Source organism: Heterocephalus glaber, unplaced genomic scaffold (genome assembly GCF_053883595.1).
Source record: "Heterocephalus glaber isolate CG9 unplaced genomic scaffold, H.glaber_assembly_v1.0 deba00001600, whole genome shotgun sequence".
In the NCBI taxonomy this organism is placed as follows: Eukaryota; Metazoa; Chordata; class Mammalia; order Rodentia; family Bathyergidae; genus Heterocephalus; species Heterocephalus glaber.
This window is the reverse complement of record NW_028258372.1, coordinates 2,127,894-2,144,902: the sequence shown is the minus strand read 5'-3', so window position 1 is coordinate 2,144,902 and position 17,009 is coordinate 2,127,894. Positions and strand designations below refer to the sequence as shown.

At 51.3% G+C, this 17,009-nt stretch overlaps 1 protein-coding gene across 1 annotated transcript; it reads left to right on the top strand.

The window, feature by feature from the left end:
- The first annotated feature begins 2,417 nt into the window (after positions 1-2,417).
- LOC101710620 (Golgi-associated RAB2 interactor protein 4) lies at positions 2,418-13,017 on the top strand. Its single transcript, XM_021252633.2, has 2 exons — positions 2,418-7,035; positions 7,189-13,017. Exon 2 carries the CDS (start codon positions 7,251-7,253, stop codon positions 8,817-8,819), a length of 1,569 nt encoding a protein of 522 aa, XP_021108292.2. The 5' UTR covers positions 2,418-7,035; positions 7,189-7,250; the 3' UTR covers positions 8,820-13,017.
- The last annotated feature ends 3,992 nt before the right edge of the window (positions 13,018-17,009 follow it).

The window sequence follows — 17,009 nt, the reverse complement described above, 5'->3', positions numbered from 1 at the left end:
GGTAATTCATATGTATCTAGGAATCTGTCCATTCTGTGTTGTCCATCTTATTGGCGTATAGGTTCTGGAAGTAGGTATTGGTGATCCTCTGGATTTCTGTTGGGTCTGTTGTAATTTCACCCTTTTCATTCCTAATTGCATGGATTTGGGCCTTTTCTTTCCTTTTTCTGACAAGGTTGGCTAAAGGTTTGTCAATTTTGTTGATTCTTTTGAAGAACCAACTCTTGGCTTCATTGATTTTTTTGTATCATTCTCTTAGTCTCCATTGCATTGATTTCTCCTCTGATCTTTATAATTTCCTCCCTTGTATGAGCTTTGGGGTTGTCCTGCTCTTCTTTTTCTAGAAACTTGAGGTTCAGCATCAGGTTGTTTAATTGGGCTTGTTCTGTTTTCCTAATATGCGTATTCACTGCTATGAATTTCCCTCGTAAGACTGCTTTCATTGTGTCCTATAGATTCCGATATGTTGTATTGTTATTGTCATTTAATTGAAGGAACTGTCTGATTTCTTCTTTAATTTCCTCTGTGACCCATTGGTTATTCAGAAGTGTGTTGTTCAATTTCCACGTTTTTATGACATTTTTTGAGTTTCTTTTGCTATGGATCTCCAATTTCATCACACTATGGTCTGATAATATACAGGGGATAACTTCAGTTCCTTTTGCACTTACTTAAACATGTTCTATGTGTGAGTATGTGGTCTATTTTTGTAAATGACCCATGTGCAGCTGAGAAGAATGTGTATTCTGATTTTGTGGGGTGGAAGACTCTGTAAACATCTGTTAAGTTCATTTGTTCAAGAGTTCAGTTGAGTTCTAGTATTTCATTACTTATTTTTAGTCTAGTTGATCTATCTATTTGTGACAGTGGGGTGTTGAGGTCCCCCGCTACAATTGTATTAGTGTTTATATGACTTTTCATGTCCATTAGTATTTGTTTTATATAGCTGGGTGGACTAGAGTTTGGTGCATAGATATTTATGATTGTCATCTCTTCCTCTTGGATTCTTCCCTTTACAAGGATGTAGTGTCCTTCTTTGTCTCTCTTAATCAGTGTTGGTTTGAAATCTACTTGATCTGCAAAAAGGATAGGTACTCCTGCTTTTTTTCGGGTTCCTGTCGCATGCAGTATTGTTTTCCACCCTTTAACTTTCAGTCTGTGAGTTTCCTTTGAATGAAGTGTGTTTCTTGTATGCAGCATATTGTTGGATTTTGCTTCTTGCCCCATTCTGCCAGTCTATTTCTTTTGATTGGTAAATTGAGACCATTAACATTGATGGTTATAACTGAAATGTATTGACTTGTCATTGCCATGACTTTTTCTTTTTGTTGGGTTCTCCCCCTTTACATTTAATTTCTTCTCATGCCAGACGGGTTCAATCTGCTTTGCTTCCTGGGGTTGTGATCCTCATTGTCTGTTTCTAGGATATTGTGGAAAATTTTTTGAAGTGTTGGTTTGGTATTCATGAAGTCCCTAAGGTGCTCTTTGTCATGAAAGTATCTTATTTCTCCATCCATTTTGAAAGATAGTTTTGCAGGGTACATCAATCTAGGTTGGAGGCTGTTTCCTTTTAGGGTTTGGAATATGTCACTCCAAGCTTTCTTGCCTTGATGGTTTGTGTTGAGAAGTCTGCTGTGATTCTGATGGGCTTTCCTTTGTATGTGATTTGTTTCTTTTCTCTGGCTGCTTGGAGAACTTTGTTCTTCTGTTGAGTTTCTGGAATCTTAACCAATTATATGCCTATGTGTAGATTTTTTTTGATCAAGGCTATTTGGAGTCCTATGTGCCTCACTTATTTGTATGTCAAGCTCTTTTCCCCTGCTTGGGAAGTTTTCTGTCATTATTTCTGTGAAGAGATATTTTATGTCATCTCCACTCTCTCCTGTTTCTTCATTGAGCCCAATCGGTCTTATATTATTCTTCTTTGTATCATCTAGCAGCTGCTGGATTGATTTCTCATGTTCCCTTATAATTTTGAAGCAGTTTTTCTTTTCCTGGTCACTAATTGCAATCTTATCTTCTATATCTGAAATTCTGTCCTCACATTGGCTCATTCTGCTGTGTAGACTTTCAATGGAGTTTTCCATGTCCTGGAAATCTATTTGCATCTGTTTCATGGATTCCATTTGTTTCTTATGTTGGGATTCCATCATGTTCCTGAGCTCCTCTCTAGATTTATTAATCATGTCTTGCACTAGGGGCACAATTTCTCCTGTTCTCTGAGAAATTATTTCTGATTTCATTTTTTCCAGATCCCCTTTTGTTGCCAGTTCAGTGGGTCCAGGTGGTTGAGTATCAGAGTGTTCCATCTCATTTCCCTTCGGGGTTGCTGTAGGTGATCTGGAAGTCTGGTTTTGAGACTTATTTACATGTTTTCTCATTTCGACTGGGGCGGGGGGCTGTTAGCGCCTGCAGGGATTGCCTCCTCTGAGCTGGGTGAGGTGGGACAGGGGCCGTGAGCAGAGGTAGGGATGGTGACCCAAAAGCCCTTTCCTGTGGGCTGGGAGCAGCCGGAGGGATGGTGGCTGGGAAACCCCTTCCTCTGGACCAGGAGCAGTGGGATGGTGACTCAGAAGCCCCTTCCTCTGGGCCAGGAGCAGTGGGACAGAAGGTGGCCCAAAAGCCCTTTCCTGTGGGCTAGGAGCAGTGGGAGGGATGGTGACCGGGAAGCCCCTTCCTCTGGACCAGGAGCAGTGGGACGATGGCTCAGAAGCCCCTACCTCTGGGCCGGGAACAGTGGGCCTCAGTACCTTGGTCTGGTGTCCTGGTGTCCTCTGCATCTTTGTAGTGTGGAACCAGGTGGCAGGTTGATTTTCAATTCTGTTCCTCAGTCTATGGCATTGACACCCTGAAACATGTCACCAAGCATATCCTTCAGATCACCTGTTCGGTGCTAAGATATAAAGTCTGAATCGCTGAATACTTCAACTGTCATTTTCTCTAAGGTACAAGTGTCTGTAACACCTGTTGTCCGACTCTAGCCTCTGACACTATCCTTTCCTGCACTGCGCTCCTCTGAAGGAATTATCTGCTTGGATTACAAGTGCTGTGACATCCAAGTGTGTGTCTCCGTATTGTAAGTGTATTCCATATATCACTGAAAAGAATGGGAAGGGGATGGGGGAGAGAGAACAGCGTGGGGCAGGATGGATGTGGTAGTTCCCAGAAAGGTATTCCACTTAATTTTCTGGACTTCCCAGGCCAGATGACCCCTTGGGTCTGGAATAGAAGCAGGCTCCCTTGCTCTCTGCCTGAGCACATACATACCACTCCCGGGCCAGAGATGAAACTGACCGCTCTGCTGCTCTCACTGTGATGTTCTGCACACTGACTTCATTCTTCGGCCTGAACGGTGTGCCTGCTTCTCTGAACTCATGGATAGTTCCTTTCAATGACTGCGTATGATGCAGGCTTACTAATTTTGCTGTTTGACTTGCCCATGGGGGCTGTTCCTCTGTAGAGAGTCGCCCGATGCCAGCACCATTCCCCGTTCTTTCATGTGTAATCTGTGTGTCTTATCTGGGTGGAAGGGAAAGTCCCTTTCTGGTTAAGCCTGACTATGTCAGTTTGATTGGCTTGGGAGCCACCCAGGGGATTAGGAAAGCACACTTCTCAGTGGGTCACGAAGGTGTGAAATTAGGGACTCTACCTGATCCCAGCCCCTGCCTCTGCACTGTTCCCCTGCTCTGCTGCCCCACTGCCATCCGCTGAACATCTTTGTCCTGCCATGCCCTTCCACTATGATGCTTCTCCTTTAGAGCTAGCCAACCATGGACTGAATCCCTTAAAACCAAGAACCAAAGTAAACTCCTTTAAGTCGTGGGTGTTGGGTATTGTGTCTTTGTGTCAGGAAGGCTAATACACCCTGCATCAACCCTCTGGCCACAGGTAGAGTTGCCTGTGCCAGCCGCTGTGAGACTCAACACCACTGTAAACTGCCACGGACAGCAGGGGATTAGGGGAAGGGAGAATTGGCGATGGCGAGGACACCTGACCTGGGAATTGCACTGTGTGGTTAGTGTGACCATGAGTTCTTTTAACAAATGCATTTAAGTTAGTTGTTTTGTGTATCCAGGTTTATGTTTTGACACCTTAATAAAAAGACGAATGTGTATCTACCATAAGTCACTTGGTTCATCTTACTTCACATCTGAAGGAGAAGGGAAGCTGAGGAGGGTAGGCGGGGGTCCGGGGGTGTAAATGCAGATGCAGAAGCCACCAGGATAATTAAACACTGGCCTTCAGCTGCCTCCTGTGGTGACATCACACTGGCAGGGCCTCGAAGGCCACCCTCCCCCTCTCACTGGTTGCCCTGACATCTATCCTGTCATCTGTTTCAGAATAAAGAGTCTGACAAGGTCTGGCTCGGGGTGGGGGCTTTGGAATTGAGTCCTTCCCATCAAGAAGTAAAGTGGTGGCCGGGATTTAGCTCAGCGGTTCCACCGCCTGCCTCGCAAGCGCAAGGACCTGAGTTCCATCCCCGGTACCAAAACAAACAAACAAAAACAAAAACAAACGAACAAAGAAGTAAAGTGGTAACTGTTTCCCAACTGGATCCTCATCTCTTCCCACGAGCTTTGAATAAACCTTTGCCCCTCAAACCCACATCAAGCTCTCTCCTCTTCCCCACCCCACGCTCCTGAAAAGAGGCCTGGGCAGCGTGCCGAGTATCCTGTGTCTCACGGTGACTCTGATTCTGGAAGCTCGTCCAGGTCTCTTATGAAAAACTGCACTCGGGAAGGAATTCCTGAAAAGCACTGCTAAGGACTAATAGTAGCTCACGTTTATCAAATAGGCAATGTGCTAGCACTTTACATACATCGCCCCATGTGTTAGTTAGCTGTCACTGTAACAAAATACCTGAGCGAATCAGTGTATAAAGAGGGAAGGTTTATTCTGGCTCACAGTTTTGGCAGTTCCAGTCAATGGTCAATTGACCTCATTGCTTTGGCTGTGGGTGGCAGCACATTATGGTGGGCATGGGGGCCCTAGCAAAACCATTCACGTCCTAGCCAGGAAGCAGGAAAGTAGACGAGGAAGGGCCCAGAGTCCCACAGTCTCCCTCCAGGGCCCCCCCAGTAACCTAAGCACTTTGCTCGGAGTGTCACCTCCCAAGGGTCCCCCCACCTCCCAACAGCCCCATGCTGGGACTGAGCCTGTGACACAGGCCTTCAAGAGACACTCCAGATCCAAACTGGCATCCCATTCAGTGCTCACCACAGCCATTACCCCCATCCTGCAGGAGAGTAAGTGGAGAGAGAGAGAGATCAGCAGTCTGCTCAAGGTCACACAGTTGAACTTTCTATAACAGAAGCCTATTTTTTAACCATAGAGCAGCCCCTGGGCAGTCTCCCCGTCTCCTCCTCCAGCCCCTGGCTGCCACTTGTCTGTCCTGAGCACCTCATAGACACAGAACCATACAATCTGCGGCCTTTTGTGTTTGGTGTCTTTCCCTTAGCATGCGGTGAAGGTGCATCCGAGTGGAAGCTCACACCAGCACTCTGTTCCTGCTTCCAGCTGAATAATGCTGCAGCAAATGCATACTCTACATCCTGTGTGTCCATCCATCCAGGGAAGAGAGAGAGAGCCTTTGTCCTCAAGCAGTGACTGAGGCGGGGCTTCAGGCATAACAGTCCCGAGAAGTGAGTCAGGAGCAGGACCTTCTCCCAGCTTTCATTATTCTGTGGCTCGCTGAGTGCCATGGCATCAAAGCAGCAGCCATAATGGCACATGCTCCCCGCCAGTGTACATGGCTCCAAACCACTGGGGCATGGCAGGGAAGTTATGACCGGAGGGTGTTTGACAGTATCCTGGAATTTAAACTGACACCTGCAGTCCTGCTCCCACAGCCCAGTATTTCACTGAGTAGAAGATGGGAAAACAGGGAGCAAAAAATGGGAGCCTTAAGAGAATAACTGGGCTCCTACACGCTGGGTATACATGGAGGGGAGGAACTGAGGGCCCCCACTGGATGACAGAATCCCCAACTCAAAGTCAGAAGTGGTCCTGGGTTCTCCATTACACACACACACACACACACACACACACACACACAATTTGTTATGCAACTTGTCATAATGCACCAAACTGCTCTCTTTCGGCAATCAAATCAATCCTCTTTGAACACATTTAATGGGCCCAAGCTCCTTGCAAGACAGAGTACTGCAGCAGTCTAGAACAGAGGTTTTGGATCAGCTGGACCTGGATTTGCAAACTAGCATTAATTTGTGACTGCGGGTAAATGGTACAACCTCAGTGTGTTACCTGTAAAATGAGAAGGTAACAACAGTATCAACCTCAGTGGGTTCTCACAGTAGCAGGCAAACCACACAGTGCAGTGCCTGGGAAAAGCAACCCTTAATTATGAATTTAAATAGTAATTATTGAAGGTCAGAATTATTGTTAAAGCTCACAATCATCTAGATTTACTGAGATCCATGGTAGGCTAAGGAGCGAGACCACCAATTCTAGGTTACCTCATAAAATTAAACCACGATGGTTAAAATCTACCCCATCGTCTGACATTTTTAGACTTTGTGTAGTTGTTGAATCTTTTTGTTTTGCTCTAAGGATTGAACCCCAGACTTTACACTGAGCTACATATTGGCCTTTTTTTAAAACGTGACTTTTTGAGACAAGGTCTTGCTAAGTCACTAAGTTGTCCAGTCCGGGCTCAAACTTGTGATCCTCCTGCCTCAGCCTCCCAGAGTACCGGGATTACAGAAATGTGCTAATGTCCCTGGCCAGTTGGTGACTCTTTCGAATTTGGAGTGGACAGGGAAGCATTCACACAAAAATTTCCCTTTTTTTTTTTTCTTTAAAAAAAAGTATTTTGGTGCCTACCTGAGTCCCTGACAGGGTGGGTCCTGACCTTGTGGGGGTCACAGGGCGTGGAAACAAAGGGGGGTGTGACAGGGACAGGTCACAAAGGCAGGAGAGGATAAATACAGCTGTGCAGCGCTGCAGACCAAGCTGTGTTTGCAGCCATCTCTGAAGAGAGTCCGTCTGAGGTCCAGACACCGTCCCTGGGCCCTGGTCAGTGCTCCCTGCTGTCACCCCCACCCCGCGCCTGCCCTCCCGGGGCTCTGAGGCCGGGAGGGGCCTGTGGGCTGGGCTGGGCTGGGGAGGAGAGGCCTGCTGTAGTCACCTTGGGGACGCAGGATCACCAGGGACCCTTTATCTGCCCAGGACACCGAGGCAGAGGACGCAGGGCCCCCTGGCCGGCGCCCCTGTCATAAAAGGAGACGGTCATGAACAGTGAGTCTCCGTTACCCTGCTACACAGCCAAGAGCGGCTCTGCGGCCAGCATTTCCGGCACCAGCATGGGGAAGCTGCAGCGGGAGCTGCGCAAGGGCAAGTACCACATGTTCAGGTCGGCCCCGATCTTCGAGAGCGACTTCGTGCAGATCACCAAGCGCGGGAAGCTCACAGATGTGCACAACCGCGGGCACTTTGTGACCGTGGGCGTGACCTGCACCAGCCCCATCCTCCGGATCCCCGACGTCATGCTCCTGGCCCAGCAGGCCGCCAGTTGTGAACAGTGCCACAGCCAGGCCCCCAAGAGGAAAAACTGCAAGGCGGAGGAGCCCCTGGAGCTCACCAGGCTCATCCCCTTGAAGTTTGTTCAGATCTCCGTTCACGACCGCGAGAAACAGCAGCTTCGCCTGAAGCTCGCCACGGGCCGCTCTTTTTACCTGCAGCTGTGTCCCCCCCTGGATGCGAGGGAAGACCTCTTCACCTGCTGGGAGCGCCTCATTTACCTCCTGCAGCTGCCCTTTGAAAGTAACAGCGGCACCTACGCCACCCCGCCCGAGGACATTCTCTGCCTGCCTGAGCTGGCCGACGCTGACAGCTCCAGCCTGGCCACCTCGGACACCCACGGCAGAGACGACTGGGGCCAGGTCAGCATCCGGAATATCTACGCGGTCGCCGAGCTCGCCGCGGCCACCTCTGCTGCTCATGCCAGTGGGGAGGGAGACCAGCCCAGCTCTCGTACATCCGCCGCCACTCCCAAAGTATGCACCCCAGAAACAAGATCCGCGGGGCCTGCCGAAGCGTCAGCACCAGGGACAGAAAGAGAGGCGGCGGCAGCTGGGGTGGCATCAGGCATGCCAAGTGTGGATTCTGGCCCGGTGAACACAGCCCTGGCTGAGGCCGCCTTTATAGGGGAAGGAGAAAGCAAAAGCCCCGTGGCAGGCCCCGGGGGTGCAGAGGCCGGACAGCAGGGCGCCCCCCGGGCCAGCAAGGCCTCCGGCAAAGAGCACAGGGAAAGGAAGGAGAGGAGGGAGGACAGACCCCTCAGTAGGAGTTCCTATCACCACAGGACACGCGAAGGTCACCACAGGACACGCGAAGGTCACCACAGGACACGCGAAGGTCACCACAGGACACGTGAAGGTCGCCACAAGACAGAGGGGGACAAGATGGCCCAGAAGTCGGGCCACAGGACGCACAGAGTCAATAAAAATGAAGAAGGCGGCCACCGCAGAGCCAAGAGCAGCAGGCACCGCCACAGCCCCCTTGAGAAGGAGTCCAGGAGCAAGAAGAAATCCAGGAGGAGCTCATCTGCCGTGAGCTCGGAGTCCACGCCCAAGAGACTCAGCTGGTTAAACTCTTTCCTGAGGAATTTCAGGGCCAACCTTGGCATGAAGGGGGCGGCCTCACTGCATGGTGGCAACGTGGACACGGTGCCCAAGAGGGTGAAAGAGACCGACCTGGAGGCCAAGGTGGAGATGGCAGAGTGTGGCCAGGGAGTAGAAGTCGGTTCTGTGACACCTGAGGTCATGAAGACCTCAGAAGACCTCTTTAGAAGCCCATGAAACAGCACCCAGAGCCAGAAGCCGCAAAGGGCCCCAGGAGCACCCCAGCAGAGCCTACTCTACTTTTCTTACTTCAGGTGAAATAAAGAGCTATTCAACCTGAGAACGGCTTGCCAGGGTCTGTCTGAGCATGAGTCCATCAGCTCAGTGGTGACCTCACAGAGGACTCTGTGATGTCAACTGCACTGCAGGCTGAGGCCTCCAGATCCAGTCAAGGGGACCCCTCACCCCTGCTCAGCAGAGCTGAGGTGACTGATCCTCTTGCCTGGAACCTTCCTGGCTTTGGTGACCCTGGGCTCTGGCTGGGAGGCACGGTTCTACCTCCATGGTTTCCCACCCTTTTGATAAACTTTTCTGGAGAACAGGGCCACTCAGAGGTCAGGAAGGGGAGCAGCAGCAGCGCTGGCAATCAGAACAGGGAGGTCATAGTCTGACTGAGCCACTCCACTCCTCGGCATACACCCCCGAGAAACACACGCATGTCCTAGGGGATGGGTGTGAGAATGTTTACAGCAAAACACTGGAGACAGACCAGGTCCTACCTCAGAGCAGACATGACAGAGAGGTTGCGGAGGTGCCCACGGGGACGAGTGAGGGGCAGTGACACGCTCACAGAGATACAGGTGCGCATCATAATATATCACAGGATAGAATTCCACGAGGCCAAATTCCATATTGCATACACGCTTGGTAAACCTGGAGTCAAAAACCAAGGCGTGGTGAGTACTGGATTCGGACCAGTGGCTTTCTCTAAGGTGGAGAACCCAGTGGTGGGAACAAGGAGGTGGCAGCAAAACACCTGGTGGCGTTGGGAATTCATTTCTTAAGCAAGGAGGCGGGGCCGAGTGTTTATTATTGTTTCACCGTTGCACACTCTCACATCTCTGAAATGAGCCTGGCCCTACGGCTATGGTGACAGATGTGAGGAAGTCGCTGTTGCCCCAGACAGGCCTTACCTGATCCCTTTCCCTTCTGTGTGTGCACAAAGTGACACGGAAGCCTCCTTTGTTAAGGCTCAAATTTTAAATGACGCGTCCACGAAGCCACAGTTGGCTACTAGGACAGGAAGGGATGGGCACCCTACTTTACAGATGAGGACACTGGGGCTCAAGACAGTAGCTGGCCCTGGCCCTGTGGGGCCTTTGCAAAGCATTGGTACGCAGCCCACTTCTTACACAGAGTCTGGGGCTTGGGGCGAAGGCAAAGTGAACAGGTGCAGAGAGACAGCAGCGGCAGAAACTTGGATCTCTCCAGAGCCGAGCACTGAATTTACTGAATTCAGATCGGGGAAAGATGGGCAGGGAGACTCCTGAGCCCCTGGCAGCTGGGGCCCGGGTCTTGGGGAGCCTGGCTTCCCTCCAGCTGTGCCTGCCCATTACACACCACAGCTGGAAATATTCCTCCTCCTGCTGGAGTTTAGGGCCCCACTGGCACTGGGTTGCTCCTGACCAGACTCCAAAGCCCAGTCCTCCCAGCCACTAATTACACGCTGGAAAAGTCAGGACCAGAAGTCTTTCCTTCTCTTTTAGTTTTTATTTAGTTTTATTTTTTTGGTACCGGGGATCGAACTCTGGTCCTTGTGCTTGCGCAGCAGGTGGCAAAACCACTGAGCTAACTCCCCGGCCCCAGTGTTTCCTTCTCTATGCCAGACCTGCAGGAACTTTCTTCTGAAGTTCCCACAACAAATCCACCTTACTCCGCATGCTCATTCCTAAAGGTGTTGTGAGGGGAAGGCACAGACTTCAGGGAGCCAGTGAGGAGAGGGCTCTTCTGTCCCTTGAGGGAATGGCAGGTACTGGGTGGGTGCCCTGTGGAGAAAGGACCAGGGCCCACGGACTGCCCACATCCACATCTCCCACAAATCAAAGTTCCTGACCCCAGGATGAGGAATTACTGGAGTGAGTCAAGGTTTTCTTAAGAAAGGAGGGAACATGCCAGAGATGAGATACAAATCAGCCCTGGGAGGAAAACAACCTCGGAATCATTAACCCAGAGGTCCAGGGCAGGAGGCGGGGTGTCAGGGAGGTGAATTAATGGTTTACTCCGGACCACCTTTCCCTTTGGAAGGTGGGGAAATTCCAAAAGGATCACACTGGGCTCCTCCAATCTGAGATTTCCACACAGGCAGGGGCGGGTAAACACCTTCGTCGCCTGTAGAGTTCTTGAATGCCCTGCTCTCTTCCAGCGCGCACGCCGCTCCAGTCAGCTGCTCAGCAAACGGGGTTCTGCACACCCGGCACTCCAGCGTACGCCTGTCATGCAGCACCCACTGTGCGCTAGCCCTGGCTCCCCCACAGCTCTACAGACGCACTGGAGGGGACAGGGCAGGGGTGTGGGCAGTTTTACAATGCTTGGGCACAGACGCAAGAAGAGATACGTGCCGGGGAAGAGGAGCCATGCACAGGAGGGGTTCTGGGCATGGGCAGGAGTCTCGGGTCAGAGAAAGCTTCACAGGGAACTGGGAGTTCTGAAGAATGAACAGGGTCAGGGACGGGGGTGAGGGAAAGGCTGGAGGAGGTACCCAGAGACATGGGGAGAGGGGATCAGGCTGTGGAAAGAATGCGTCTCAAGTACACAGGCCTCGAAACGTCACGGTGTGTTGGGACAATTGCAAGTATGAGGTGTGATTAAAATATACAGTGAGGGTTTGAAATATGTATGATAGGAAAAGACACATTGCTGTGAATCCTCCTCACAAGCACTGCCCCTTGCTTTGAACACATTTCTCCCACGGTTCCTGCCACTTTCTGAAGCAGTTCTGGAAGTCCTCTTTCCTGGGGATCTTTTACAAGACATGATAAAAAATGCAAGGGCTGGGGATGTAGCTCAGTGGCACTGTGCCTGCCTTGCAAGCACATGGTCCTGACTTTGATCCCCGGTACCGCCAAAAAAAAAAAAAAAAAAAATTACAGTGAACGCTGCTGCCCAGTGACAGCCAACAGAAAGGCAGGCTCCTAAACAGATGACAGTGTCCTCCCCTCGTGCACCTTATTCACTGAATCTGCCACTGTGTGACTTCTGGCTCTTCCCTAAAGTCAAAATGACCATGAAAGGGAGATGTTTGGAATCAATTAGGTCACAAAAGAATTCCAGGACTATTTCAGAAAGTGGTAAGAACCATGGGATAAGTGTGTTTAAAGGGGGGGCTGTGGGGGTGCCAGTATTCTGAGGGAGATTTTGGCAATGTGTCTTTTACTGCAATACATTTTTAAAAATTTAAACGTTCACAGTTTTTCGGGGGGTACCAGGGATCGAACTCCGGACCTTGTGCTTGTGAGGCAGGCGAGTAACCGCTGAGCCACATCCCTGGCCCCATTCGCTGTATTTTTTGGCCACGCCTCCCATTTTGGCCTTGACCGCTGAAGGGCCAGGAGAGAGGAGGGAGAGGAGGCGGAGGACCGGACAGTGGCCCCTGGGGGTTTGGGTGCCCAGTGACCGTCCCGGCCTTTGGCGGTCACCAAGGACCGTGTCCGATGGCAGGAAGATCCCGCGGCTCCAGGGTGCAGAGGAGGGCGGGGGCTGTCAGGGCAGGAGATCCCTCAGGGGTCCCGGCAGAAAGGGGCAGCCTGTGACTGGGGTGCTGAGGGCAGGTGGAAGGGGCGGGCGTCAGATGTGGAAGCAGTGAGACAGGACAATCGTCCACAGTTTAGGGCTGCGCTGGCCTCCAGATGGCAAAACTAACAGAAGCGGAGGGGCGTGCAAAGTAGGAAGAAATGTGTAACGGCAGCGAACAGCAGCTTCTAGGCAGCGAGGAGGCCAGACACAAAGAGAAAGCAGCCTTTGGCATCAGAGACCTCAAGCTCTCCCCGAGCCCTGGCCCGGCTCAAGGCGCCCACCAGAGCCCCTTGTGGTCGTATCTATTACTGCAGGCTGTGCTTGAAAGAGGGGAGCCAGGACTCAGCTGGGTCACAGCCATCCTTCCCTTCATCACACCACAACTGCCTCGTGCTGATTCCCTGATAATCAGCCCATCCTTCAGGCAGCAGCCACTCCGAGGTAGGAGCTGACAAAGGGGACGTGTCTCACATCCAGGCTGCTGCATGTCTCTAGCCCATTGGCAGTCAGATGGCAAAGTGTGGAACAGCAGCCACTGGACAGCCCTCTGAAAGGCTCCCTGGGGCCGGGGATTTAGCTCAGGGGTTCTGGCGCCTGCCTCACAAGCGCAAGGTCCCGAGTTCGATCCCTGGTACCCCCCCCCCATAAAAGGCTCCCTGGAACCCCTAGGTTATTTTTGCTTTTTGGAGACAGGATCTGGCTATGTAGCCCAGGCTGGCTTCAAACTTGAGATCCTTCTACCTCAGCCTCCCAAGTGCCAGGATTATAGATGTGTACCACCATACCCACCCCCTCCATCCTCATTAATGTAAGTGGGACTTGTAATCCAGGGGCGAGGGGGAGTGCACAGCTGGTTCTCCAAGAGCAGAAAGGCAAGGAAGCCCAGACTCTCCCCTCTGCCAGTTTAAAGAACCTGGAGTGTTATGGAGACCCACGTCTGCCACTGCTCAGTGGCACCTGCCCCACAGGTGTGCCAACGTGTTGCCATCCTTCATCCTGGGGCACTGGAGGACAGTGCCCATGGGTGCTGGTGCCAGGGCTCATCTGTCATTGCCTACAGCCACCCTGGTCTGCCAAAGCCTAGGAAGCATCTTTCCGGACGCGCTGGGCTGAGGGTCGGGATCTATCGAGTCTTTTACACCGGGTGCCTTGAGGGAAATGGCCGCAAGGAGGGCCTTGTCAGTGGGAAAGCTGACACGTGGATCTTCCCACGACAGTCTCTGGGGTCACTTTGGCTTCCCCAAGACATGCGTCCCAAGGTAACCAGGTGGAGCTGCTTCCGGCCAAGCCTCAGCCCCATGTGGAAAACTTCTACCACATTTAGGTGGTGAAGACTGCCTCAAATCCAAAGGGAGAGGGCCTGGACCATGCTCCTCTTGTAGGAAAATAGCAAGATCACCTCACAAAAGAGCATGTGCAACAGCTGTTGATTGTGACTCTAGAAAATACAGTTTCCCAGCCCAAGTGCCCATCAGTTGACAGGTGGATAAAGAAGATGTGGGGTCTTTTTATACAATGCAGTACTACTCTGCCATAAAGAAGGATGAGTTTCAGACATTTATAGCTAAATGGATGGACCTCGAGACCATACACTTAAGTGAAATACATCACACATGCATGTTTAAATACGGAATTGTTTCTCTGGTGTGAGAAATTGAAAGTGGAAATAAGGACTAAAAGGTATAATGTATGTTGAGAAATGGGAAAAAAGTGTTCAGATGGGAAGGGGAACAAGGGAGGAGGGGGAGAGAAAGGAAGGGACAAGAAAAAAGTGAAGAGAGAGGGAAAAAATGGAAACAAAGCTTCTGTACATAGGGAGGGCAGGGGGCTGGAGGGGGGAATGGGTAAAATAATATATACACGAAAACGTAATTTCCGTGCTGCAGTCCCAACGCCAGCCCTAACAAAGTCAGCCTGGCCCAGAGGGACAGGAGAAGGGCTGAGGTCACTGCTTTCCCCTTTGTTTTCTTTCTCTCTTTCCTCTACCTTTTCAGCTAACTAAACTCACAGGGCCCTCTCGCTGGCTACATCCCAGTCTCTTCCTCTCATCCCTCCCGGACATCTTCAATCTGATCCCCGGGAGACAGCAAGGTTACGGGGACAGTTAGACCACATCGCCTCAGCCCTGGGAGGGTCTTGGCTAATCCTGGATATGCCCTACACATGAGGAAGTTGAGACCTAGAGAAGGGTCTTTCCCACAGTCCTAAGTAAGTAGCTGAGTTCTGGCTGGTGGAGCACAAAACATAGCTTCTGGTGGCCTCAAAGAACATCCACTTCTGACTGCCCGGAATTAAGCTGCTTGTTTCAGTTTCCTATTCATTACCTCACCATTGCAGCATCCTCAGGCCTCTTAGTCAAGGAGGAAACCAAGGCAGGCAGAGATGGATGGGGGCTTGTGGGGGGATAAAGGCTTGTGGGAGGTCGACCGGCCCCTCCAACTAGCCCAGTGATCCTGGATCTGGCTGCTGCTCTGCTCTGATCCTGAAGTCCAAAAATTCTCTGAACTCTTACATGAACAAGCAGCCTATAGACTGGCTTTGCATTTTCCAGGCATCTTGGTGTCGTACATTTAGCTAAATTGGGGATGAGAATGGCCAGGAAGGTATGTCCACAGCTAAGCTCAGGAGATACCTCCAAACAGGAGGAAGCTAACCAAGGCCCAGGTGGGACCCCAGGCTGGGCCACCAGATGCCCCACCACACAGCAGCTGGATCTTGAGAAGAACAACAAGGGCTGGAGAAAGGCAGGGGCTGACACCTTGCTCTGGGGTCTGGATAGTTAACCATGTAGAGTGACCTGCATGGTTAGCCACCTTGAGGAACTTCCTTTAGTTCACTAGCTTATTGCTTTCAGCCCACAAGACAGCAGCTCTTCGAATCAGTCAGAAGCAGAGAAGGGCTAGCCATCGCTCACTGGTGCAGCCTGCGACCTCCTTCAGAGGGGTGGCCATGGCTTATTGCTTCTGGATCTCTGACAGTGTCTCCAGGACCTACTGGTCATGCATCCAGGCACTATGCACTCAGTCTTTCCACCCATTCTCCTCTCTGCAGCCTCCACTGGCTCCCACCAGTGGGAAGCTCAGCACATGGAGAGACAAAACCAGTGGGCTCTAGTTCCCACTGTGCACAGACTCGAGGCCAGTGCCCCCTCCCCAGGAACCTTCTGCTGGGAACAGTGGACATGAGCCATAGGGGCCCACTGCCTCCTTCTCTCTGGAGCCTTGCGTTCCTTCCTGCCTATAAAAGACAGACAGGGACAATTTCTTCTCCTAATGTTCCTTTCCTGGAGAGGGAAGGAATTTTTCAAAAGGAAGAGAAACCATCAAACCGGAATGTTATGGCGTGTGTCTAGATGTCCCCCCAAAGCCCCATGTCGTCACAGGTGGGGCTTTTTCAGAGGTGACTGGATCTAGAGTGTGTGATGCTGGGGTTGATTCATGGAGCAATGAAGGCTCAAGGGCACTAGGATGAGGGTGTGAGCACTGCCTGCCCTAAGCAGCCCGGATAAGATACAAGGGATAAAGAGCTGCAGTCCTCCCTTGTTGCTTTGCTACCTTCACCTGCCATGGACTGTTTCTCCTCTGCGATCCCGCCCTGCCTTGGAGCCAGCCGATTATGGACTGAAACCTCTACAAACTGTGAGCTAAATAAACCCTTTTGCCTTTAACTTTGGGTGTAGGATGTTTTGTATTAGGAATGAGAAAAGTAACTAAGACAGAAGAAGCATCATCAGTTCACGCTGTCATTTCCCAGCCTGTGGTTAGAGCCCGGGCCTGGCCTCTGTCCGCACAGCCTGCTGCTGCGGTGGTGGCTGCGGCTCTTGGGTGGAAATTGTAAGCACAGCTGCCTTGCTGGCTTGCAGCCAGGAAGCGGGGTGTCATCTGTGCTTCTCTGTGATCTCTGTGAGCTTTTCGTCACGTCTTCTTTGGGGCCATGTGTGTGACAAGTGTATCTGCCCAGTGTGTCCTTTCTGCCAGGCACTGTTCAAAGGGACTACCGTGGCTCGTTCTTGCTCCACAACTCTGTAAAGCAGGTGTTATTATTTCCATTTTACAGATAAGGACACTGAGGCACAGAAGACTTAGAACCTCCCCAAGACCCTCAGCGCTAGAGCCAAGATTAAACCCTTGGGGTCAACATGGAAGCCCACACTCCTGACCCCACCTGGGGCTGTCTCCATGGAGGGGGTGGCCTTAGGTGGCACCGCACCTCCACTGTGGCCTTTGGCCAGTCTACAGCCCACAGTCAACAAGCTCCAAGGCTCGGAGCTCTGGGTACTCGGTGCCACCTTGTCCCCTGGCTGTGGGGACTGCGCCATCCCTGTTGTGAGGCTTCCTTTCACTCTGTCATCTGACACAAGGAAAATGAGCTGCAGGTGTAGGAGTGGCCATTGGTTCCCTCTGGAAAAGCGACTCAGAGGCTCATCTTGCTGTCACCTGTTACCCCCGGAGATACTCTAAAAGCTGTGACCTTCATATTCAGCCTCTTTGTGACAACTCAGTCCCAGGACAGACCCAAGGGATGACTGTCAGAAAGAAATCCCAGGAAAGAAAGAAAGAAAGAAAGAAAGAAAGAAACCCCAGGACTGGGGATTTAGCTTAGTGGTTCCTCAGCCTGCCCTGCAAGCACAAGGAC